Source organism: Mesitornis unicolor, unplaced genomic scaffold (genome assembly GCF_000695765.1).
Source record: "Mesitornis unicolor isolate BGI_N332 unplaced genomic scaffold, ASM69576v1 scaffold11703, whole genome shotgun sequence".
Lineage (NCBI taxonomy): Eukaryota > Metazoa > Chordata > Aves > Mesitornithiformes > Mesitornithidae > Mesitornis > Mesitornis unicolor.
Window position 1 is genome coordinate 15430 of NW_010175352.1, and position 24922 is coordinate 40351.

Consider the following 24922-nt stretch of genomic DNA (forward strand, 5'->3'; position numbering starts at 1 on the left):
TGGCGCACGGAGAAAGTGGTTGCTCTTGCGCGTTTGCTCTTACACTTGTATTCCTTCACTTAAATTCTGCTGTAATGCTGTGCTGTTCTCTGCCCAGACTTAATCAGAAACTTCCATGCAATTACTTTCCATGCTTTTCCGACGTTGATAAAATGCTTTATCCCTGTGCTGCTGCTGAAGGGACTGTGAGAGAGACAGAAGTGAAGTGATTTGCCCTGGCATGGCAATGAGAGCTGTAGGCAGATGCGGACCCCAGAAGTGAAATGACTGTTACCCAGATTTAAGTATCAACATCTGAGTTCCTCGTCTAGACTTGCTTTACAGTCAGAGGAGAGAAATAGGAGTGATTCATTTCATCGCGAGCTAAAAGGCTAAAACAGGGCAGATGAAGAGAGCCTGGGAAGCGTCTCCTGCTGTTGATTTAGGAGGGGAGCTCGGGGTGACGGGCTCACCGGGAGATGTCTCCAGTACTGACAAATAAAGCTGGATGAGAGGAATCTGTCCAGCCTGCTCTTCTAACCAGTACACAGGGGTTTGAGGTAGAGTCACAGATTGTCTTTTATTGTGCTGGAAAACCAAGGAAGGAAAATGATGCTGTACTCCCTGTGTTGCTGCACACATGGGACTGTCTTAACGTGGGCTTTTGCTTCTCGGGGTGCCACCGCACCACCCGGCGCTGTGTGTGCTGGTGGTGTGTCCCCTGTCGTCACCCCTCACCCTGGAGCAGGGTAGGACCAGGCTTTTTGTCTGCGCTGCTCAGGGAACTTCCCAGTATCCACAGGGCCTCAAAGCATTCGGGTCTTCACCTCGAGTGCTTCACCTCAGACTCATCTCACCTGATTTTAGATACTTGTAATCTTCCCGTGTGTTCCTCAGGGAGGTGCTCTGATCTCCTTGAAGATCTCCTGCTCTTACTTGGAGCAGTTCCTCTGACTTGTTTTAGCCATTGATTTGGAAGAGCTGCTCCCGGGGAGGTGACCTGCACTGGGCTGGACCTCAGAGGAGATGGGAAGCTGCAGAGGTGGTGCCTTCATCCTGGCTCGCTCCTCTTTGCTGAGCTCTGGAGGTGCAGCCCAAGGTGTCCCTCCCAGACAGAGCTGCGGTGTTGGGCAGACAGAGCAGAAGCTCTGCTGAGCTGGGATTTATTAAGGCTGGTCTGCAAGTAAGCTTAACGAAGAATGTGTTTTGTCTGCTCCCATCTGCTTCTGGCTCCTTGCTGCTGCACAGATGTTTGGGTGACTGCGCTTACTCTGTGGTTCACCATATGATGGGGCAGAAGCTTTTTTCCGTCCATCAGAAGACCGGGAGCAGCCACCGGCACGGTGACAGAGGAGTCTCCTGGTAGGGAATTTTGGAGGAGCATCCTGCACGCAGGACGTTTTCACTGCACCGAGATGCAGGGCTGTTCTCATGGATGCTGCAGATGCGGTGTTGGACTGAAAACCCAAACATCTGTGGCTGAATGCTCAGGTATGGGAGAGACCCAGCAGGCATCTGGTGTCTCCCAAAATTGGGGTGTTGGTGCCTTGTTCAGTGACAGCACCACTGGGCTGATGTGGCTCTGAAACCCAAGCCTGGAGATGCTGCATGAGGACTGGATACTTTGTGATGGATCTCTTCAGCACACCGAGACGTTACCAGGCAGCTCCTGCTCATTGGCTTTAATGGGAGCTATCTAATTATCAGGGATAGCACCAAAAAACCAATCAGGGAGAAGTACCAGTGGCTCCATCGCTGAGGCTGAGGGCATCTCCTCATCTCTTGCTCCCATTCCACACCCACAAACCAAATCTGTCCCCAAAACCCCAGATGAAGGCACCCTGAGCGCAGCAGCGATCCGCACAAACTCTGCGTCTCTAATCCGACACGGCGAGTTGCCATGGTTTCTGGCAGAGCTGTCTTGATACAATACAGGGTGGGTATTCTGCATTTTCCTTTCTCTCTCAGGAGACACGCTGCAAGTGGAGACTTGTCCTACACAAAATTAATGTTTTTATGTATTACCCGGCAAAATGATAGAGCGCGTACATTAGGAAAAAATCAGGGTGGCTTTTTATTCATTTTTGATGGAATGCTTAACCTGATTGACAAATAACAACCCCCAGCCAAAAAGAGAATTAATTTAGAAAGTTAAGGAGAAAAAGAAGTTGGTGAAAATGTATTTGTAACAGTTCAGGGATGCAAGAAGCAGCTGTAAATGGTGGGTCCTTACAGCTTCTTAGGATTTATCCACAGTTAGCTCCTCTGTACGTAGCTCACTGTCGTTATGGTGCGTGGATTAGTTGACTTTCTTCCTCTTTTAATTATAAGATTCTGAAAAGCTCTTAAAACGCACTGCTTTATTGCTGGCTGAAAAGCTCAAGCGTTCACCGTAACTCAGGCCACGTCTTAAAGTGTTTGCGTTCACGTGGCATGGGTTTTACTCAGCGAAGCAAAGGTGCTCTTCGCATTCAAGGTGAGGCAAAATAATGGCTTCAGGATTTACTTGAATCCCTTCTACACATACGCAGAAAATAAAAGATAATAACGAATTAAAAATGATGAAATACTCAGATTTTCGCAAGTGGCCGTCAGTCAGCGGCAGCCCCAGCTCTCGAGGTGCAGCAGGGAGCCGAGCGCTGCTGCTTCCATTATTATTTTGCATCACTTTACGTAGAAATTGCCTCTCTTAATGTGTTTTTCAGGGCTGCACAGTGCCCGTCTTTCAGCTCTGCGTGTGTTGGAGCTCACACTGGGCTTTGCGTGCCCCCGTGTCCGGGTCCGTGCTGACACTCGTGTTGTAATTTGTGTAAAATGTGTTGTAATTTGTGCCTTTGCAGTCTCCAGCTGGGGGCTGGATGCCACATCTCCCCAAAATACATGAATTCGAGTTTTTTCCTTGCCCAGCCCGCCGTCCATTCGCCTGCACTTGCTTAAGACTTTGAGACCATTTCCAGAGCTCTCATTGTGGCAGAAGCAGGGGCTCTTACCTGTGATTTGGGGCAGGGTTTTATCAGTACCCATGGCATGAGAACAACAGTGCAGCGTTTCTTGCTCTTTTAATTTCCTCCTCAAGCCTTACTGAGTGCCATATTTTTGAGTCACGAAGATGAATCCATCATAATGTCCCCCAGTTAACGCAATCTGTTCCCCGAGCGGTGGAGCGCTGACTCTTGAGAATACGACTTTTAGGCTTCCCATATGACTTCCAGAAGAAAGTCTCCCCATTCCAATGACTTGTAACCGAGTCCATTTTGAAATGTAAAATGAACGGGCAATAGCTCAACAAAATCAACGTAGGAAACTTATTTTATGCAAGTATCCACGTTGCCAACATCTCTAGACGTTAACTCTAATCTCATGCAGAAATACAGCGCTAAAAAGTAAACTATTAAAGGCACTGGTAGCAAGGTGGGCAGCTGTAACGGGGAATTCTCTGAGCATAGGAAGCCAATGCTTGTGAAATTTGGGGTTGTCGTGGTGTAGGGCTGGGCTGGCCACTAAACCCTGGCCAGACGCTCTCTGTGAGCTCCTCTGCCCTCCCCAGAAGGGAAGAGAAAAGAGAAGAAGGGAGAGAGACTTTACGGGTTGGAAAATAATACTAACAGATTTAATAAAACAATAATATTATTCCTACAGGATAATAATGTAAATAGGAAAATAATGAAATCTATACAGATATGTACAAATATATCTACAAAACCAGTATAAAATCCTCCCCCAATGATGACGGCGTCACCAGAGGCTCTGGGAGCACTGGAAAAGTCCCCGTGCACACCGAGCAGCGGTGGGAGCCTACTCAGGAACACAGGGATCAGGATCAGAGGCAGACGAACCAGCAGGGTCTGCTCAGACTTTGGCCACGGCAGGATCAAGACGGACAGAAGGGTCCAAGATGGAAGGGTCAAGACCCTGGTGATCCCTGGGCTTTACACTGAGTATGACAAATATGGGATGGAATACCTCGCTGGGCAGTTCTGGGTCCGCTTCCCCCCGTAGGCGCAGACACAGCACCCATGGTGAGACAGTGGCCTTGAGATTATCAGTACACACTGGGAAAACCATGCTGCTGGATTCAGCAAGTTCAGCCACTTCGAAGAGACTGAGCTGAGAAGTAAAATCACTAAATATAAATTAGTTCTGTTTAGCTCAAACCAGGACAGGGGTTCAGGACAGGGTGCACACAGAAGAGGAGGAATCTCAGTCTTGTTGCTGTGGTGGCTCTGTGTCTCCTGCAGGTTTTTCCTCTGCAAGTTGGGCAGCTACAGCATCAGTTGGGAGAGGAGAGAAGTGGGAGACAGATGATAAATCACGGCAGATGAGATGGAGAGCAGATGTGATCGCTCCCCCCATAAAGGACATCAGCAGAGCAGCTTGTTTGAGCTGGCTCATTAGACATGCAGCCTAAGCATTCGGATGCAGGGGGGGGTTGAATATGTTTAGTGGTTTGAGTTACTGTCCTCATAAAATCTTTTCTTTTTTCTTCTGGACTGTAAACTTCTGTACCACTGTCACATGGAAATGGAAGAAAATATTCACAGAATGATCCGTTCTGTGGCACTGAGCCACCGAGAAGAGAGCAGGGGAGTTATCGGAGGCAATATCAGCACTGAGCGAAGAAAGAGATGGTGCTGAATTTCTTCCTGTTACTTCATTCCTCAAATCTTCAGACCCGCTTATGGAGCAGAGCCATCTTCAGCAGCTCAAGAGAGAGCAGCCCTGACTTTGTTCCATCTCACTCCTTTACCTGGGCATTTGGTCCTGGTCAAAGCAGCAGGAAAGCACTTCCAAATCACATTCCTCTTCTCCTCTAACCCCATCTATTTTAAATTACATCGGGTTGATTGAGAGCAGAAAGCGCATCACCGCTGGTCTTCTGAGATCCCTGTGTGTTAACCATGTAGTCACTGGAGAGCTTACTGAAAGGTGGTGTTATTCATTTTACCCATCCGACGTATTTATTAAGTATGCCAGCAGGCTCTTCACAGCGCTCTTGGACAACGCTGCTTTTCTCTGAATATAAAGTAATCTGTTCCTGGCAACCAGCAGATTTTCTGAAAAGCCTTACGGACTGAGCGGGGACAAGGGAATTGCATCTTTACTCTCTGGATCTGGTTTTTTAAATCCCATTAAGTCAGGACCTGTAAGCGTTTGGAAATGCTTTTTTCCTCTCCTTTATCCTCCCTTTTTTGTTCTGTATTTTTCAATCACTGTAAGTACCTTTTGCTACCTTAAATCTGAAGGGTGCCATCAGAGTTGTCTGGTTTTCCTCTTTGCTGCTTCTCGGGGCAGCTCCCGGCGCCCGACTGCCATGGTTTCACGTGGTGTAGAGGTTCAGCTCCTGACACGGGTACAGCTCCGTTATCCTGGATAAACCACAGCCAGACTCCACGATAGCCGTCATCTGAGACATGCACTCCCCATCCTTGATAAAATACGGGTGCAGCACAGTTAGTACCTGTGGAATTTTTAATAGACAGCCTTGAGAAATAAAAATGAGCCCGGGATTGCGAGCAGGTCAGAGGTGTAGGCTCAGTTTCAGCTGAGCTGCATCAGTAAGGCCGTTGCTGTTACCTCTGCCAAAGTTGCTTGAATAGACTTTCTGCCTGAAAGATGTGGCAGTGGATGCTGTTAATCCCACGTCAGAGGAGTGAGGAGCTTTAGCTCATTCAAAATTAAGATGAATTAATTCAAAATTAAACACTAGATGCTCTGAAGCATCTTTCAGCGCCGGAGCTCTTGGTAACTCCCATTTGCTCGTCTCCATCAGCCTCTCTGGGGCCGAGGATGCAGGGGCAGGGCAGTGCCACCCACATTTGGAGCTTGCATTTCTCATGCACGTCCCTGTGGATGTGAACGGGATCGCGGCTGTGCCGACGGCGTTGGTTCTCCTGGGGTTCAGTCACACCCTGGCGATGAAGAACCATCCAGCGAGCCCATTGATTTTATGAGATGTCAGAAACCTTTAAGTTCTCCATCGCCAAGATGCTGTTACTTAAATTCAAATTGCTTTTAAGGATAGGCCAGATGCTGCTCAGTGATTTCTGCTTTTCGAATGCTCGCAGAGTGGTTCGTGCAGTTTTTCAGCTCCCCTTTACACAAGTCATGGGTGTGCTGCTTTTACTGCTTAGACTGCACGAGGCCGTGGGGAACGGGAGCGAAGCACTGCGAGTTCGAGTGAGGACTGCATATGGATTTTTTCTGTTCAAGGCTTTGTCTCCTGTAAAGCAGAAATAGTCGGTCTGGCACTTCTGCTTGGCAGCATTAACATCAGGCTTGAAATACTAAATTACGATCAGAAGCCTTTGTAAGAGACCTGCTTCAGTGCTGCACTTGAAATGCAAGTCTGTGGCTCATGTATGGGTCGAGCCTTATCCAGACTGGACGTGGTTTGCAAGTTGATGGATGGATTGAGCCTTATCATCTCTACTATTAAAAAGTAAGCATAGATAATCATATGTAGCCCCTTTTAGCCTGGAAATACCATAGTTAATACCCAGACTGATGCATTTCTGGTTTATGGTTGAGGCCGTTAGGTTCCTGTGTGCGATGAACAGTTGTGGTTGTGGTGTGAGTGGGTCTGTGTGAAGAAGACAACCACTGGGTGACAACAGCAAGCAGCAACCGTGCTGGCGCCGGTTCCTTGTCCTGCTCCCCAATGTCTCTGCAGTTCCCAGAGCAGCTGGGATCGGTAGCACGGCGCTGCTGTGTCCTCGGTTATTTCTAGGCAAGGGCTGGTTTTTGATCAGATTCTCCAGCCCTTGTCTGGCTGCAATGAGATCTGACCCGAGGGATGGAGAGGTTTTTCTTGGCTGTGAACTGGGCTGTCCCAGTTAGCTCAGCAAATTAAACCAGCGTTTCATTCTGGAGCAAAGAATATCGCGTGCTTAAGAGCCTTCCTTATTTGCTCTGAATTTTCTTGTGCGAGGCTAATTCCTTCCAAGTTAATGCGCAATTATAACATCAGAGGGAAGCTATGTTACAAAATCCAATCAGTCAATGGTGGTGATTAAACGATCCTTCAGGAAGGGCTCACGGAGCCGATGTTTCTGCAGCCTGGGCAGGGATCCTTCCGACAGCGAAGGAGGCTCCGGGCTTTGTTATTCTCTGTGGCCTGGTTACAAAGCTGCGCTCTGCAGAGCTGAATCCAGTGTGAATGCACATCTCTTGGAGGAGCAGATTCGCTGGGCACGGTGTCAGATCTCTGGATTTTGGAATGGTTTCACGGGGATTAGCTGGGAGAAGGGAGGTGTGGGTGTAAATCAGGGAATTTGGACTTTGGTGGGTTCAGAAGTAAACGGGACCGATTCTCACTTATTTTTTTGCCTGTCTTTTACACCGGTAGTGCAATGCCTTGACACTAGAGTGATTTTACACCCTCTTAAATCTCTTTTACTTTGTGTGAGAGACAGAGGAGTGCAGATGAAGCACAGATCTGGGAGCTTTCAGTATTTTCCCCTTTCCCCACGCTCCATCCCAGCTCTCTGGCCACACAGGTACTTCATTAGTGCCACCTCGTCCCCTCCATCTGCAACACGAGGGACAGGGGCTGTGCTTGAGGTACCAGCTCCCTGCGTCGCCCTGCTCTGCGCCCACAGCTGGATGTGCCTCGGCACATCTGTAATGTGTATAAGAAGGGAGTGATGTGTGAATAAGGGAGTGATGTGTGACTAAGGGAGTGATGTGCTCTGAATCCAGCATCTCCCCTTGTGCCCACAGAGCCTTCGCTTACACTGCCCTTCCTTGTAGCTGCTATGTGTGTGTGCACCAATTTGTGCTGTGCAGGGGCTTGGAAGGATGAAAATTCATCTTTATGTCTTTCCATGTACGGGTATGTGCACGTCCGTGCAGGCAGCCCTGGTCGTTACAGCAGCCGACCCCAGGCAGCCTGCGAGAGCAGACAAAGGCTGAGCTGGCAGCGCTATTAATTTTTCACAAAAAAGAAATCTTAACATTAAAAATAGAAAAAAAAAATCTCTGATGATAAACTCTGCAGTGGTGAAATTCAAAGCAAATAATTTCGCTGAGCTCCTTGATGTAGAAATCATTACTGCCATCCTCTGCTGTATTAAAAGAGAAAAAGCCCGTGCTGTCGGAGCCTGGTTTAGCATGCAATTAGCACTGACAGAACAAGTGCCTGCAAGTATTTATCAACAAGCCCAAAGCCAAGGTCTGGGAAACGTTGCAGAGGTAATGTATTACTCATGAATACCGTACTTTATTCTGGAATAGTTCGTACATGCCTTATTCATAACAGCCAAAGTCATGCATGTAATTAAATTTAGGTAAATAACCCAACTGGCTGCGGCTGAAAAGCAACCGAGGAGCAAACTGTGGAACCTGGGCTCGTGTCGGTCGGGAGCTGCATTTCAGCTCCTGCTGCAAAGGAAAGGCACGGGAGAAGCTTCTGGATCTTCAGTTCATGCTTAGGATTAATGCACAGAACACAGAATCACAGAGCATTAGGGATTGGAAGGGACCTCCAAAGCTCATCCAGTCCAATCCCCCTGCCGGAGCAGGAACACCCAGATGAGGTTACACAGGAAGGCGTCCAGGCGGGTTTTGAATGTCTGCAGAGAAGGAGACTCCACAACCTCTCTGGGCAGCCTGGGCCAGGGCTCTGTCACCCTCACTGAGAAGAAGTTTCTTCTCCAATTTAGTGGAACCTCCTGTGTTCCAGTTTGTGTCCGTTACCCCTTGTCCTATCATTGTTTGTCACCGAGAAGAGCCTGGCTCCATCCTCGTGACACTCACCCTTTAAATATTTATAACCATGAATGAGGTCTCCCCTCAGTCTCCTCTTCTGCAAACTAAAGAGCCCCAGCTCCCTCAGCCGCTCCTCATAAGGGAGATGCTCCACTCCCTTGATCATCTTTGTAGCCCTACGCTGGACTCTCTCCAGCAGTTCCTGTCCTTCTTGAGCTGAGGGGCCCAGAACTGGACACAATATTCCAGATGCGGTCTCACCAGGGCAGAGTAGAGGGGGAGGAGAACCTCTCTGCCCTACAACCACCCCCCTCCTGATACACCCCAGGATGCCATTGGCCTTCTTGGCCACAAGGGCAATGCAGGGCCAGCTCTGTTCGGTGCCTTCCCGAGCATTTTCAGAGAGGTTTCCATCACCAACAGAGGCAGAGAGGGGCAGCGGGGGTCCCGTTGTGCACCCATGTTTGATCTGGAGCAGAAAGCCGGGGTTCACCACCGCCAGCCTTGAGGACTCACCCCCGATGGCTCTGTAGGGACCTGCACCTCCAGCCTCTCAGTGGAGGTGGAGGTGGCTCTCCTCCAAACCTCGCACCCCACATTGTGCACCCATGAGCTGTTGAGCTGTGTCGAGTGTGTGTGTGTTAGAGCGATTATGGGTTTTCATCAGCTGGCTGAAGGGGATGGATGAAATGGAGCGATGGCTGCGCTCCTTGACTTGCAGCTGTATCGAGCGGCGCTCAAGCTGTGTTTTGTAGTCGCTTGTGCCTTTCCATGGGCGTTCCTGGAAGTTAATCACTGTAATGAGCAAATGCATTTGCCCTTCCCCTTTTAAAGGCTGTGACCTGATGTTCTCCTCCCGCCCCAAAGATGGAGAGCAAAGAGGGGAAGAGCAAAAGGAAGGCAAGGCAACAAGCTGTGGGTAACTTAAGGTGCTACAACCACTTCCAAGGCCCGTCTGTTTCCCCAGGTTTTTGTGGTTTGTCCCTTCTGTCGGTGCTGTGTGGAGAATTCTCACTGCACGGATGCATGGAAATCAGTGGCGCTGCCCTGGGCACTGAGGCATCTCACCTGATTTTGAGCACTCTGAGGTGTCTCAGCTACATCTCGATGGGCAGAGCCACCATCTGGAGGAGCTTCTCCTTCTCCGGTGATGGGAAGCATGGAGCTATGGGATCCCAACACGAGCTTGACAGCCAAAACATGCAAAAATTGGAGTTTTCTTCAGTTTCTTTTTAAGCTCAAGTCACCCTAAGGGTGAAGGGTACCATCACACAGCCGTGTTTGGGCTGATGGTGTCTCTATGAATTAACTACATTTTGGAGAAGCACGATAGGATTTCTCACCAGTGAGAGAGTTGATTTTATTCCATGTAAATGGGATGCTTTGCTCTTTCTCCTGTCAAGGCCTGGGGATCAAATCCTGCCATGGTGTTTTGGTTTCCAGGCACATACCCACATCCTACAGCACCACAAGGTCTGGCAGAGCATCACTGGGCTCTGCTCGGATAAATCCATGTATTATCAGGGCAAAAGGGGGTTCACTGACAGGGCCTGGGGGAGCCCTTGCCTGACACTTGGCCATGGCATTACAAGTCTTTCACTTTTATTCTGAGTTTATTTTGAGATAGGGGTGTTCATTCTCCCTGGACGTGGATGTGCTGGTAAATCCCCACCGTTGTGAAAGCTTCTGTAATATTTACTTGACGTTTGGCCATCCCAAGTACGTCTTTGCTTTCCCAAATAGGGATGAGCTAATAACATCCCCTGTCCTCAAAAGCCCTTTTAAAGCCACAGTTGATATCCTGTTTTGTTTTCTTTGGCTGGAAGGGGTTTGATTGCTTTTGTGTGCAGTCACGTATTGCTCAGTTCCAAAAATGAAGTGGGTTAGAAAGAGCTCCCTTGGGTGAAACCAGGGGCTTAAAAAAGAATGCAAATTTGTTCACCAAACCAAGAAAACTGCAGCTCCCCATTGCACTGAGGTCCAAGTGTGGAGCCTCTGCTTGCTCCATCCCCTGCAGTGGCATCCACAGGGGCAGGTGTTTGCCCATCTCATCCAGAAACACGGGCACGTTTGTGCACCCCGTGTGTTTTGTGCATCTACGGAGAATCAGCTTCTCACATCTTTGAGAAGACCCAGCCACGCTGAACTGTCAGTGTTACAAGCTGGAAGTTCATACGTTTAGAAACGTCGATAAAAAACCATCATTAGCGAAGGAAATTATTGTCTCTTCTTATGTTGTGCCTTAAACAGGGCTCTGCGTGTAGCTCGCTTAATTTGCTTTCGTTGTCAACCCGGTTGGTCGTTGCCAGAAGCATCTTTAGTACTGGAGGAGCTGGGGAATGTGTTTAGAAGTCGTTTTACATGAAAATCAATGAAGTTGCTTCCCTCTGCAGGACGTGTCACAGGCTGGAGAATGTCGTTGTCATTTAAACATTGTCTTTTCAAAGTGTGGATATTTAAACCCTGTCGTTTTCTAATGACTTCAGGAGGGGTGACGTGCTTTCAAAGTACAGTTCTCTGCAAAATAACCATAAAAGTAGCACTTCAGCTTTCATCGAGTTGTTCCTCTGGTGTTCCCAAATTTACATCTGCTCATAGAAAACCTGTTGGTTTATTTTTGCTACCCTCTGATGTGTGGGTCTTTTCAATCTGTCAATGATCACCGGTAATGAGGTTGGTGGTTTTCAAGTGAGGATCAGTCCAGCTCTGTTTCCCAAAGCTGGACGAGGTTGAGGGTTGTCACAAGTTCTTGTGCTGGGGTGACAAGCAGACACTGACTGACTCCTTCTTCTCGTTTCAGGAGTGGCCACACGTTACTTGCCTTCTGGTTTTCCCGTCAAGAAGGAAAATTAAATCGACAGCAGACTATTGAACTGGGACATCACATTCTGAAAGCACACATTTTTAAGGTAACCAAAACGAAAATGAAGGCTCACGCCAACTCCATCCCTGCTGTGTAAAATCTGCCGGCGCCGGCAGCGTTCGGCCTCTTCTTGTTTTAAGGTGGCTGCAAGAAGTGTGATTGCTTTGGGCTGCTGAAATGTGTAGAAAATTGGCAGTGATGTGTAAGAAATCCTTGAAATTAAACCGTCCTTCAGACTGTAAATTCAGCAGATAGCCCCCTTGCCTAAAAGTACTCTTCTACCATAAGAGGTTTCTTCCCATGTAAGCTGAGGTCACAGAATCACAGAATCACAGAATCCCAGAACGTTAGGGATTGGAAGGGACCTCCAAAGCTCATCCAGTCCAATCCCCCTGCCGGAGCAGGAACACCCAGATGAGGTTACACAGGAAGGCGTCCAGGCGGGTTTTGAATGTCTGCAGAGAAGGAGACTCCACAACCTCTCTGGGCAGCCTGGGCCAGGGCTCTGTCACCCTCACTGAGAAGAAGTTTCTTCTCCAGTTTCAGTGGAACCTCCTGTGTTCCAGTTTGTGTCCGTTACCCTTTGTCCTATCATTGTTTGTCACCGAGAAGAGCCTGGCTCCATCCTCGTGACACCCTTTAAATATTTATAACCATGAATGAGGTCTCCCCTCAGTCTCCTCTTCTGCAAACTAAAGAGCCCCAGCTCCCTCAGCCGCTCCTCATAAGGGAGATGCTCCACTCCCTTCATCATCTTTGTAGCCCTACGCTGGGTCCTTGTAGCAACATCTGGAAATCATTTAAAAGGAGGGGTTTTGAAGAATCCAAAATTCAGGTTGCAAAGGGAAGATTGGATGGTCCTTGCAGTGTCTTGATTTTACTCTTCATTTTACTCTTCACACAGACATTTAAGACCTGGGTAATTAAAAGGCAAACTTGGATGTGAGCACCAATATGACCCATAAATTCGATACCATTCTGTTGCCTGTTGGCCCATATACCAGAAGACGGAAATGAGAGGATGGATTTGTAAGGTCACAGGAAATACAGAATTTACCGTGAATAAATTTTAAATTAAATTGATTTTCAATTCTTAGTCATTTTTAAATAAATTAGAATCTGTGAGTGTTTAATACTGGTAAAAATGAGGCTGTATTTTTATCTGATCTGCATATGATTTTATAGGCTTAAGAACTTCAGCAGCCCTGTATTTCTGGAGCAAGCAGACAGTTTGTGCCTTGTGTCGGTCCTGTTGGATTGATTTATTGAGTTCCCTGTGCTGCGTTCACCATGGGGTGCAGCAGCAAAGTCTCCTCCTTTGGGAACACGATGGCTGGAGCCAAAGGGAAGAGCCCCACGTTGGTGCAGTTTTACCCCATCAGTGTCTGATTTTCAAATTTCGAGTTGTGTTCCCAAGGCAGTGTGTAATTTTCAAATTTTGCACTACATTTAGCAGTGGGTTTACTGCTCGGCTGCCATTTACATCTAAATCTGGTTCCAAATCTCCTTCGTTTCACACTTCCATGGTAGAAACAAATAACAGGGTTTCGGGCTCTAAACAAACGACAATTTTCATGAAGTGGACAAGTTGCCTGTAGATTCCAGATTTCACTGAGCAATATTTACAATAGTAGAAAATGCCAATTAGCATATGAAAAATGTCAGCACAGCCTTCTGTTTCTGATCACTCCGCAAAATCCTTGGTTTTGCAACACTGCAGTCAGAACAGTCGTCTTGGTGACAGATAAACATAACTGTGTGGTATTCGGAAGTGCTCTATGAAAGGGTTTGGATTAACGGGATTAGAAATACTGGAAAACTTAACGTCTTTCATTTTTCCTTCAATAGGTTTATTTTTATTCTTTTTTTTTTCCACAAGTGTTCGCTGAAGATTTGTGTGGTTTTCCTGAGTGAAACAATTGCTGCAGTAGTTTTTGGAGGAGGCATTGAGCTGGGATATTGCAGACCATGTTTAAGATCTTGAATATTCTTTAAAGAAAACATTTCCAAGAGCGCGTACACAGACTCCTCATCCTGCTGTACTGCCCATATTTGTTTTAAACAAGAATTTTGGTTCCACTCAGGCTCTTCATTCTGTCTGATCTTTTGCTGAGCCGTTACCAGTGTGGCGTGGCTTTGCTGCCAAGCAGGGAGCATCTCAGGTCATCGATTCCCTGGGTTTTTCCCCGAGTATCGTGTTATGGCAGCAGCTTTCCGCAGACACAAAGTTCCTAATTTTGAAGGTATTTGTGGAGGCCTGGTGCCATTGTAATTCCATTTTATTTACCCATCGTGAGGCAGGAGAGGATTAGAACAGGGCTAAAGCATTTTGTGCTCTCTACTGAGAGTTCACTGTAGAGACAGACTTTGATTGAACAGTGCAGAAAACTTCTTTCTCTTTCCCCAATCCCAACCAGTTCGAATCCACCGACACCTTGTGCAAGGTAACGATGGGAAACTTGGGATTTCCAGGTGAAAATGTCAGTGATGCGCAGTCAGAAGGCGATGACCTGATGGATCGGTGCAGTTTTCACACTCCCTCCTTCGCTTGGTGGCAAAGATCGGCCGGTTTGCTTTTTTAAACACAAACATTCTCAGTTTGGGTAGGGACAAAAAAAAAAGTACAACTGTTTTAGTCTTTTAAAGCAATTACCAGTCTTAACAGGAGCATATGGAAACCCAGCTTGGCAAGCCTGGCGTGGAATGAAAGGGCAAGGAGAGAAATGTGCAGTAATGGTACAAGAAGACCCGAACTTCAGGCTGACGTATGGTTTGCAGATCAACCAAAGAGAAGTCTTTAATTTCATCTTAAATTAGTTAGCTAAAATGTCAGTAATCCAGAAATGGGTGTCCTTCATCCCCAAGCTGAGAATGTAATGATAATTGCAGGCAGAAACACTCAGTGTGACAGCTACGGGTACGTAAAGGTGTCTGATACAGCCTGAGAAACAGCGTGGGGAAGACCTTGTGTTGGAGGTGCCAATGGCCAAACAGCAGAGGAAGCGAGAAGTGAGAAATGAAGGATGCTGAGAGTACAGGAGAGGAAAAACAAGCTTGAAAGCCGGGGTTGTGTGGGGTTGGCAGAGTCATTCAACTGAACCCTGCCTTGGTCCCGTGTTGGGTGGTCTCAGCGAAGTGGAAACCCCTCGTGGTGTTTGGGTTTGACGTTATGTCAAATTAGGATTTGCTTTTGCTGGAGGATTCAACCTGCTTTCCAGTTCTGGGCAGAAAAGGGAAGCAGAAAAGGACGGCGCTGTCTGTAAAATAAGGAAAAAAGGGCATTTTTGTTTCGGCAGCAGGATGCTAATGGTGTCGAGTGTATTTATTCTTTAAAGGATAAATGTGATCTTTTCTGTCTTGCCCTAATATCTAAGTATAGATGTTCTAATACAGTGGTTAAGATTTTTATAGCGTATGTGATTATCTGCAGATGGCTATTCTGAAAATACATACCCTTCCCCTCAGTCCTGATGGTGACTCAAACAGCTCATTGCTGGCTTTGATGGCATTATAACTATTTTAAAATTATTTTAACCGTTTATTATAAAATTGTTTCCCATTTGTCGAATTACACTGTACCGAGCCCACTGAAATTTAATACTGACCTCTCGTGCCCTGTATTGTGTCGTTTCAAAAGCAGCGTTTAATGGTGGCTAAAATTCCTGAGCTCTTTTTCTCCCCCTTAACACAAGCAGCTATTTTCCTCCGCTGAGCTCCCAGAATGTTGAAGGAGACGAGCGCATGGAGTTGTTATTTATAAGAGCTTGTCTAATCTGTTGCTTCTTTTTATGGTAAAACCGTTTCAAGTGACAGATCTGTTGATGGCTGCTGCGATGCCGCTTCGGAATATCTTCACACGTTGGTGTTAGAGGTCTGCAACTGAGGGCAGCAGCGGGCTCGGCTGATGATTCCTGCACGTCTTGGAGGACACAAATCCCACCTTTTCCTGCTGCTTTTCCTCCCACCGCCCCTGTCAGTCTGTCGGACAAAAGATTTCCCAAGCCGAAATGTGCCCCTGCTGCTTTGCGCAGATAGAAATGACCACACGGCGCGCGAGGAAGCAGCAGTCGGGTTTTGCATGTCAAAACAGAATTACAGATGTCTGTGGGGTTTCCATGGAAACAGCAGACTTTAATGGCAAATCGATAGCAGAGCAGCAGCATCCAGAGCGTCCCCGCGTCGCGCAGCGGAGCACAACACGCAGCCAAGCTCTGAGCTGGAGCTGCTGCAAACCCGGCTTCGATCCAGCTCTTTGCTCCCGTGTGTTGGCTGCACAGCAATTACTGCACCTTCAATAGGAGTGAGGGAAACCTGCTTAACAGTTCTGTGCTCAGCCAGGCGGTGTTGCTGGAAAAAGATGTCAAATCTCTGTGTATTACGTGTAGCCTGGTCGCAGACACCAGCCTTTTGGCTGGAGAGGATCTGGTGTGAGATGGGGAACACTGGTCAAGGCTATGGTTGAGACTTCCTTAGTTTATCTTATTGTGAGCAGATACTGTCTTCTAGTTTAACTGTCTGAATAATAAGGAAGCTCTGTGAATCAGTTCTGCCAAAATAACGTGTACTTTATTAAAGAAGAACAAAAAGAAACAGGCTTGACGTTTTCTGAGGGTGTTGGATGGTTCTACATCACTCACAGTTTAATCCTGCTGTTCCTGCACCTTGGGAATGGCTATAGCACCTCTGAAAGTTATTTTCTCCAGGCTTACTAATTCACTACAAAGGTCGGATGTGGCAAGTTGTCACATTATCCTGTGTGTAACTGTGAATGTCTTGAAACTCTTTTGAAGTCCCAGCAGGATCTGCCCAGTGTAAATGAGCCTATTTGTAAGCTTACATCTAAGTCGTCCTTTCTTTTTTAGGGGCTGAGTAAAAAAGTTGGGGTATCTTCCTCCATCCTGCAAGGGCTTTGGATCTCCTACAGCACCGAAGGTCTTTCGATGGCTTTGGCATCTCTGAGAAACCTCTACACCCCAAACATAAAGGTACAGGTACTCTTCTACTTTGGCCAGGGATCTCCTTTTAATTGCAGCCAGTGAATAGTAGATTTGGTTACGTTTTGTCTCCCCAAAAATGTGGGATGCTGTGTTGAAATTTGACTGCCCCATACAGGGCTCTGGCTCAGACAAGCACTGATTTGGAGGCAACACCGAACAACGGCACGGGCTGGTTCAGGTGCTTCGTGCCCATTTGCATTGGTACGGATGGATGTGTCAGCTCAAGTGACTTTGTCCCTACAGCAGAGAGGATTTCGGGCAGCGATAGAGATGTCAAACTGCCCTTCATCTGGAAGGGTGTTTGCCCCAGCTCCTTCCCATAGGGGTGAAAATGCCTAAAATGGGACCTTGCATTTGGCAAGAGTCTTTACTGGGCATTTTATGTCCTTTGCTGCTTGCTTGGATATGTGCAAAGGTTTAAATTCTGTTGTTGCCTTGCCAGTGAGCTGATGTCTCTCCATAAAGCTCAGCTAACAGGAGCTCTATTTCCCTGCGCAGGTCAGTCGGTTGCTGATTTTAGGAGGTGCAAACGTGAATTACCGGACTGAGGTTCTGAACAACGCCCCCATTCTGTGCGTCCAATCTCACCTGGGTTACACGGAGATGGTGGCTTTGCTCTTGGAGTTTGGGGCCAACGTCGACGCCGCTTCGGAAAGCGGCCTCACCCCCCTTGGCTACGCGGCTGCTGCTGGGTTCCTGAGCATCGTTGTGCTGCTGTGCAAGAAACGGGCCAAGGTAGAGTGACCACGTTCCTCTAAAAGCTGATTTAAACTATTCCACGTCTATGCAAGGCTGGGCACAAGCTGCAAGCAGGGTACATTAATGCTCATTAAAGAACGTCCTCTGCAGATGAAGTCGGGATGCAGCTGCTCGGAGGTGGCTTTTCTGCTAAAATGTGGTGACTTTTCTGCTAAAATGTGATGGTTTTGAAAACCTCACATTGACACCAAAGCTCAGTAACTCCTGAGGGTCTGTACTGAGTGTTTGGAGCTGGGGTCTGAGATAGGAACCCCCAAATCGCACCCCCAGTGGCCTGTGAAAGGATGCTCTGGAGAAGCCCTTGAACCTCACGAGGTTAAACCAGCAACGTTGCTCTTGCAGCACAAAGCATTCCTTGAATATCTCCGTGAGACACATTTTCCAAAAACTTCTATCAAGCCTGTCCTAGAAAAATACGCTTTGTTTAGCTCTGTGGTTTGGAGTTTTAATTGTGTGTAATGAGTCAAGTTGAAATATTTTGTCGAAGAAGAAATTGCGGTGACTTTTGAAGTGGAGCCTCCTGGAAACAATTTGTGGTTTCTCTGTACGTTTAGCGTCAGTTCAAAAAGCAAAATATGGGTTTGTGTAGTTTTGGTATGAAATCTGGGATGACTGAGGGACCAGTTTAGATCTTGCTGTGCTGTCTGTAGTAATGCAAGGACAGAATGAAGGGAAAAATAGAGTTCTGCTTTTCCTGGGATATTTTGAGGGAGAATTGGGTGAGTCTGATACTTGTTGGTAAGAAGCAGCAGGATCCTCTGCGAACAGGAATATTTGGGCTACAAAATGCAATGCTAAAGCCCTGCCACTCACAGCTGTCCTTGAGTATCCCTACCTGTGTTGAGGAAATACCCCCAGACCTGCTGGGTTTAGTTTGAAGGCTGAGATGTTCGATTCTGGAAAGCTGAGAAATTAGAAATACAAGAAATATTTCTTGTACTGTATTAATAGTATTTATATATTTATATTTCCACATGTGTTATATTAATACAATTTATATTATTAGAATATATTAATAAAATCATTACTTCCTATATTTATAGTATGAGAAGTAACCTATTGCAGGGCACTGAAGGGGTTACCCAGCAGCAGCTGATGTGCCTGTCCTGGTTTCTCCAAGTTACTGCTGTTGGGATAGGACCTAGAAATCCCAGTTGAGGTATTGAGGCATCGAGTGAAACCATGCCCCGTCCTGAAAAGCCGACCAAATCCGTTCCTGCAGGGCTGCCAAGCGCAATCTCTGTTTCCTATTGATTTCTCCCTGCACTGGGTCCACGCTGTGCGTTCAACCGCGGGCTGACGCGCTTCTGTGTCTCTCAAAAGAAATGGTATCTGGAAAAGGAGCTGGTTTTCCTGCTGTAGATTAGGATAAAGGCGGTGATATCGGTGTGTACGATTTCAGTCTGCAAGAAGACACGGTTGCTTGACTTCAGGACGCAAAGGGGAAAGTGCTTTTGCAGCCTTTGAGTCTGAAGAAAACTGAACAAAGTTAAAAATTAGGGTAACTTATCCAAAGCAAACACTTGTGGCCAAGAGGATGCCTAAGCCTGGGGCAGAGTTGCTTTGGGAATGGTTGTTTGCTGGTTGGGGAAGGGATAGTTTACCAGAAAAATGCACATTTTGCACTTGTGGCATTATTTTGAAACTGGGACTGGAAACTCTGAAGAAACGAAGACGTTTTGCCCGTGATTTGCCTTAATTTTGCTGTCTCTTTTCAAGGTGGATCACTTGGACAAAAACGGTCAGTGCGCTCTGGTCCACGCTGCTCTCAGAGGCCACTTGGAGGTGGTGAAGTTCTTGATCCAGTGCGACTGGACCATGGCCGGGCAGCAGCAGGGAGTGTTCAAGAAGAGCCACGCCATCCAGCAAGCCCTGATCGCCGCAGCCAGCATGGGTTACACCGAGGTGAGCCCCACCAGCACATCACAGCCTCGGCAGGGTGGGAAACCAAGGGTTGACCATGCTAAAACATGGAGCAAAGAGGGTCTTGGAGGCGGAGGCAGTGCCTCTGTCCTACTCTTCCTCTCCTCCCCAGGCTGCAGGGCTCATGGATCCCTCAGCAAACCCTGTGGTCTGGGCAGGCATCCAGGAGAGGAAGCGTAACGAGGCTTTAAGTTGTTGGAATAAACCTTGAAGCAAGGGCGTCTTGTTCGTGCCGCTCCCCCGGCGCTGTTCGGGGAGCGTGAGACCACGCAGGTTTGGGCTCTGTGCTGGAGGAGAGGAGATCTGAAGAGCTTCCTATCGCACCGATAAATGTTGGTGATGTGGAAAATTATGTATGTTTTCCCACCGAGAGGATTTGAGGTCTTGAAGGACTTTTGTACCGGTTGATTTCTTTGCTAAATTGAGCTCCTCTCATTTACTTGAGTTGAGATTTTTGCTTTTGTTAAGCGTAATCCATGAAAACACAGGTAATGTGCTCAGATCAGAGGAGCTGATTAAAGGAAGCTGGGAAATTCTTATTAGCTGAAGTGGCTGTGAGTTGAACTGACGAGAAGCAGATGTGACTTCAAAACCCTAAAGATCTGTGTGCTGGGGACATAATTTGTAGCAGGGCATGGAGCTTTTGAAATGGGAATATCCTGCAAATAATACTGTTCATTTTTATAAGCTATGGAAGGTGGTTTTGGAATTGTTTAATGTTTCTGTTGTACCATAAAAGGTCTGTGGCTACTGACAGAAATACTGCAGTTCCCTGTTTGGAGGTGCTTGCAGTCATAGGAGATGCGAGCTGATGATTAATTTGCTCTTTTTTTCTGACTTTGGTGGTAAAGTGAGCATTTAGCTTATTTATAAAGGGATCTGAGTCACTGGTGGAGCCATGCTGGAGTCCTTGCTGTGATTACTCCCTGGTGTAACCACACCAGACGTAGCTTTACACTTGGGTCAGGCAACACGGGGTGCACTGAGCAGCACAGCACCCATCTTGGGGTCAGTGAGCACACGAGGGGGTTGTTACACCAAGCTCACACCTCCCATCAGCCGGCAACACATGCTCAAGGTGTAAGTACCATGGGAATCACAACAGCATCTTCCGCATAGGCGCTCCCCTGGGTTTCCAGCTCCCCCGTGCTGCTGTCATTCCCGATGTCCCATTTAGCACCAGAGCATCACTGGCAGGGACAAGGGAGTGACACTCGTCACCGAAATCCCTGCTCCCCTGCACTGGCGCCTCTCTTAACCGGTGCCTGCAGGCATTGGGGCAGGCATGGCCTCCTCCCAGGTACTCAACAAGGGCTCGCTGTAGCCCAGACCCCAGCAGATGGTTGTTTCTCCTAGAATGAGAAAAATTACCTTGTGCTACAATCACTAAAGTAAAATCTCCGTTATCTTTGCTTTCTCACACCATGTGATCCAAACACTGACGTTTTGGGCCAGTTATCAGCCAATTAAATCCTTTCGTTTACCTTTTAAAGAAGTTAATTTGCTTCTCTGGGGTCTCAAGCCTCCAGAGCTCAAATTAAAATACAGTGGAAGTCTTTTCAGCTTTCTGCTTAAAGCTGATACTTGCTAGAAAGGAGCTGATAGTTTCTGGAAGTGACTTCATCTTGGCTGGAGCTTAAGATAGCGAAGAGGCAAACGCTTATAACTGCAACGTTACATCACTTATCTGTGACTCGGTTTCCCCAGCAGTAAAAGGGGGCAGTGGTACTCGCTGCACCCCACCGGGTGAGGGCTGATACGGGTGGACACCTCGGTGTTTCCTCACTGCTTCCAGCTCAGCCTAGGGACGAAGGCGCTGGGTCATCTGCAGCAGAAAAGGCACGGTTATAAGGAACCAGCGCCGCGAAGACTCGTCACGGATGGGTTTATCAAGTCACTTGGGGTTTATTCTGCTTGCACAGGGCAGCAGGTTCAGTGATTGATCTCTGGAAGAATATTTACTTGAGCTCAGGGTGCCAGGCAGGGACTGCTCCTGTTCCTCTGTGTGTTCAGAGCGGCTCGTGTGGAGATGTCAGCAGTTTATATATAACGCATCCCAGTTCGTGAGCTGACATGTCGTTTTGTTGCAGATTGTCTCCTACCTGCTCGATCTTCCAGAAAAAGACGAAGAGGAGGTGGAGCGAGCACAAATCAACAGCTTTGACAGCCTTTGGGGAGAGACAGGTGATTTCTGTAGACGCTGCAGCTTCTTCTCGCACGTTTGTGTTTGTGTTTATGGGCTCGCCGTCACCTGGGGCATCCCTGAGCCCTGCTTTCCTTTGGATGAAGGGAGAAGGATCATCCTCTGATTTCAGTTCGGGTGATTACAGGTGCTAAGGTGGAGCTTGCACTCAGCTCAACTCAAACAGAAACATTTGGCTTTGGGAAATCCTGAGCTTCTGCGGCTCCTGGCACTTCGCAGGGGTGCGCAGGCGTGGGGCATCTGTGACCACTGATTTCTCTGAAACGTCTCCCATTAAGTGAGATGGACACAGAATTCTGCTCTTTCTCTCTTGGTATTTGGCACATTTATCAAAAGCATGTCCCTGTTTCCCCTTCCCCCTTACATGCAGCACTATGACTGCTCAATCATCCATAGATTTCCTATAAATTTCCCAATATTTAGCACCCGGTAATTAAACAAATGTCCTTTTGTGCAACACTGTAGTTTTGAATTGATGGGCGTAATACAGAAGCCCTACTTTCCTCAACAAAAGCACCCATTTGCCCTTTCCACTTCACACACGTGAGTCGCACCATCACCTCCATTTCTCGAGATATTCAAACTTGGAGTTGTTAGCTTTTAACTCCAATAACCTCGTAAATATTATCTGCCGTCGTCTGTACTCAGCTCCCTGATCTACTTGCATCACTGGTAATGTTCCTGTCAAGTTAATACACCAAGGTAATGTTCCTGTCTGGGGAACAGAGCACCGATTTTGATGCTGTCGGCTTTGTTTAAACTTGACATGATCCAAGGGTACAGACAGCGACTGTGTGTTCAGTCGGGTTGTTTCTGGTTAGAAGGGGGGGAAACAAGGCAGGGTTATATTTTGAAATTATATATTTTGTACATTCGGGAATGTGGCCTTGGCATGAATGGAGTCTGTCAGAAAGTCCTGAGCCTTAAAGGACAGAGATGGAGGGATGAGATGGTGGGAAGGAGTCAGCTCCCGCACCCACGGGGACGTAACTGAGCAGCAAGGGCGTCATGCCATTATTAGCAGAAATAAAGGCAATGTATAGAAATAAGCAATTTAAAAGTGCCCCTAGGATGTCACAGCAGAAAAATTAAATTGGAGATGGAGTTAGTCAAATGAAATGAGTGAGCGTTGGTAATGGCACAATGGCTTTGCTGCCGACAAGCTCACGGTTCGCAGTGGTGACTGGAACAGAGACAGCTCATCCAAAATGTTCCCTGGTGGTTGTGTCCTGAGGACCATCTTGTGAATAGGGTGGTGTTCCAGGTGCCTTCAGAGTTTGATCAAAAGCCACTGAGGTGTCTCCCTCAGTGTAACCTCATGGGCAGCATCAGATAGCACAGATAAACTCCTTGAGTGAAGGTGGTCCTGGCTTGTCTAGGTGAATCTGGCAAAGCCTGGTACAGAGCCACAGGCATTTTCTGAGCTGGTGTCTGAGCCTGCCCGTTGCCTGGAGTACCCTTCAGCAGAAGCCTTTGCCACCTTTGTTGTCCCCCTTCCCATATCTCTGCCCCTAGCAATGCCACAAGCTGGACTCACACAGACATCTGGGAGTTTCTCAGTCTGAGAGGGGGTTTCTGAGTAACTGAGATAGTCAGGAATGTGGATTTGGGATTTGCAAATCACATGCAAACTGAGGAGCCGTCTCCAAGGAATGCTAATTTATCCCATTAAAATTGGTGATAGGTAAAATGGAAAAATGAGCAAAAATGAGGCAGCCACCAGATAAAGCAGCCTTCTGTCCTGTCACAGGCAGGACAAGTTTACATGGATCTCAAGACTCCCTTTCGCAATGTTTTATTTGTATTTTCCCCGAAGTAAATGTCAAGTTTAGATAAATCTGAAGAGAAATGCTGGTTTCTGCCTAAAAATAGCAATCTGCTCTAAAAATCTGATTCACGTCTTGTCTGTTCTTTGACACTTGTGGCTCATGTGTCCAATGTTCTGCAGAGCTGAGCGCCTGGCGTGGTGATGTCAGGCTGATATCATCCAAACGCCGGTGCCAAGTTACATCAGAAGTTTAGGAATTGCTGACAGCACACTATAGCCAACTCCAGATGGAATATTTCCCTCTGGGACAACACTAATATAAAATAAAAAGCACAAAAGTATCCAAGTCACTTGTAATAACTCCGTCAGAGTTGGAGGTGCAAAGAGCGACTCCTGTTTCTCGCTGCCAGGCTGTGGCACAGCTCCATGTGCCGTATAGCAGCAGTTGAATGATTCCTTCTCCAGATAAAGTTTGTTTTCTCTAAAAAACCAGAAACTCTGTACACCAGCAGAGGCAGAATGTGCCGTTGCAGATCCCTGCTGTTGGAGACCGTGGCTCGTCTGACGTCGCTCGCTGATAAAGGGGGCCACGTCCACGCCTGAACCTTGTCTCGGGTTTTGTTTGAGCTGTGTTTTGAGAAATGCAGCAGCTGTTTCATGGCGTTGGTGCCAAGGCTTTGTTAGTGCACGGTGAGTTGTTCTCCTGGCACTGCGTCCTCATGGAAAAGCTGCAAAATGAAGGTTCCTGTTTTCCAGCCCAGGATCCTGGTCGCTGCTCCTTGGCTGGGCTTGGTGGACTCGCCTTGTTCGTGCTGGGCTGCAGGAGCTCTCTGGCAGGCAGTAAAACTTCCAACAAAGCCATTTCTGTTTCTCTCATTTCCTCTCCTCACCTTTCCTTGGCTTTTCCAATCTCCTTTCGACACACAGGCACAGCTTTACCTGGGTTTTTTGGAGGCCGATGGCTGTTGTAAGCACATTGGTGATGTTAGAAGCAGGTCGATGAGTCCATCGAAGGAGTGCTAGAAGGTTGAACCAAGCAGATACTTCTAGAATTTTTCCTGAAGTAGTTTAATTCAGCTTTGGGGCTTGGGCGGTTGGAGGTTCTCCATTTCTGAAGATAGTTGCTTAGAAACCTGTGCATTACTTGGATAGGTTTCTCTCAGCAGCAGGCAACAAATCCAGGTCATCAGCGTGGGACCTCCCTGCAGCAGCAAGGTCTGGCTGCTCAGCAGCACCGAAGCCTTTGAGCTTCCCTTGAGCTGGAGCTGCAGAGGATGGGTTGGAGCTACAGACCCGCACCGGTTGCTTTGGCCCTGAGGAACGGAGTAGCCAAAAGACACCAATCCAGGTAGCCAGCAAGGCAGAGTGGAGAAGGGTAAGGCCATGGACCAAATCATCCTGTTTCTGTAAAGCCTTTTCCAAAGAAGATTTCATGGTGAACATCAAACACAGGTGATTTACAGTATTTTCGCTGTGGCAAACATAAGTCATTTTGACGTGAAATACCTCACATTAACCTGCAACATTTCAAGTGCGGGCAGGTTAGAAATAGAACCCAAAAGCCCTGCATACCGATCCCTCTGCCATGCACATTACACACAGTCCTCCTTCTATATCTGTAGCTTACGTTTAAAACCCACATGGATCTGATTATAGATTTTGCAGTATGTTCTGCTTGTGGCAGCGAGATGATTTTTCTTTTAACTCTTGGTGTCTCTCGGCCC

The 24922-nt window shown here is 47.4% G+C and overlaps 1 protein-coding gene across 1 annotated transcript in view; it reads left to right on the forward strand.

Moving 5' to 3' along the window:
* TANC2 (tetratricopeptide repeat, ankyrin repeat and coiled-coil containing 2) overlaps positions 1-24922 on the forward strand; it is a gene marked incomplete at its 5' end in the record, with an annotated part of 50096 nt that overhangs the window by 9342 nt on the left and 15832 nt on the right. The window contains 5 exons of the mRNA XM_010181356.1: positions 11486-11594; positions 16411-16533; positions 17044-17280; positions 19024-19209; positions 21318-21411. Of these exons, the coding sequence (XP_010179658.1) occupies positions 11486-11594; positions 16411-16533; positions 17044-17280; positions 19024-19209; positions 21318-21411 (749 nt within the window). The remainder of the gene's footprint in view (positions 1-11485; positions 11595-16410; positions 16534-17043; positions 17281-19023; positions 19210-21317; positions 21412-24922) is intronic.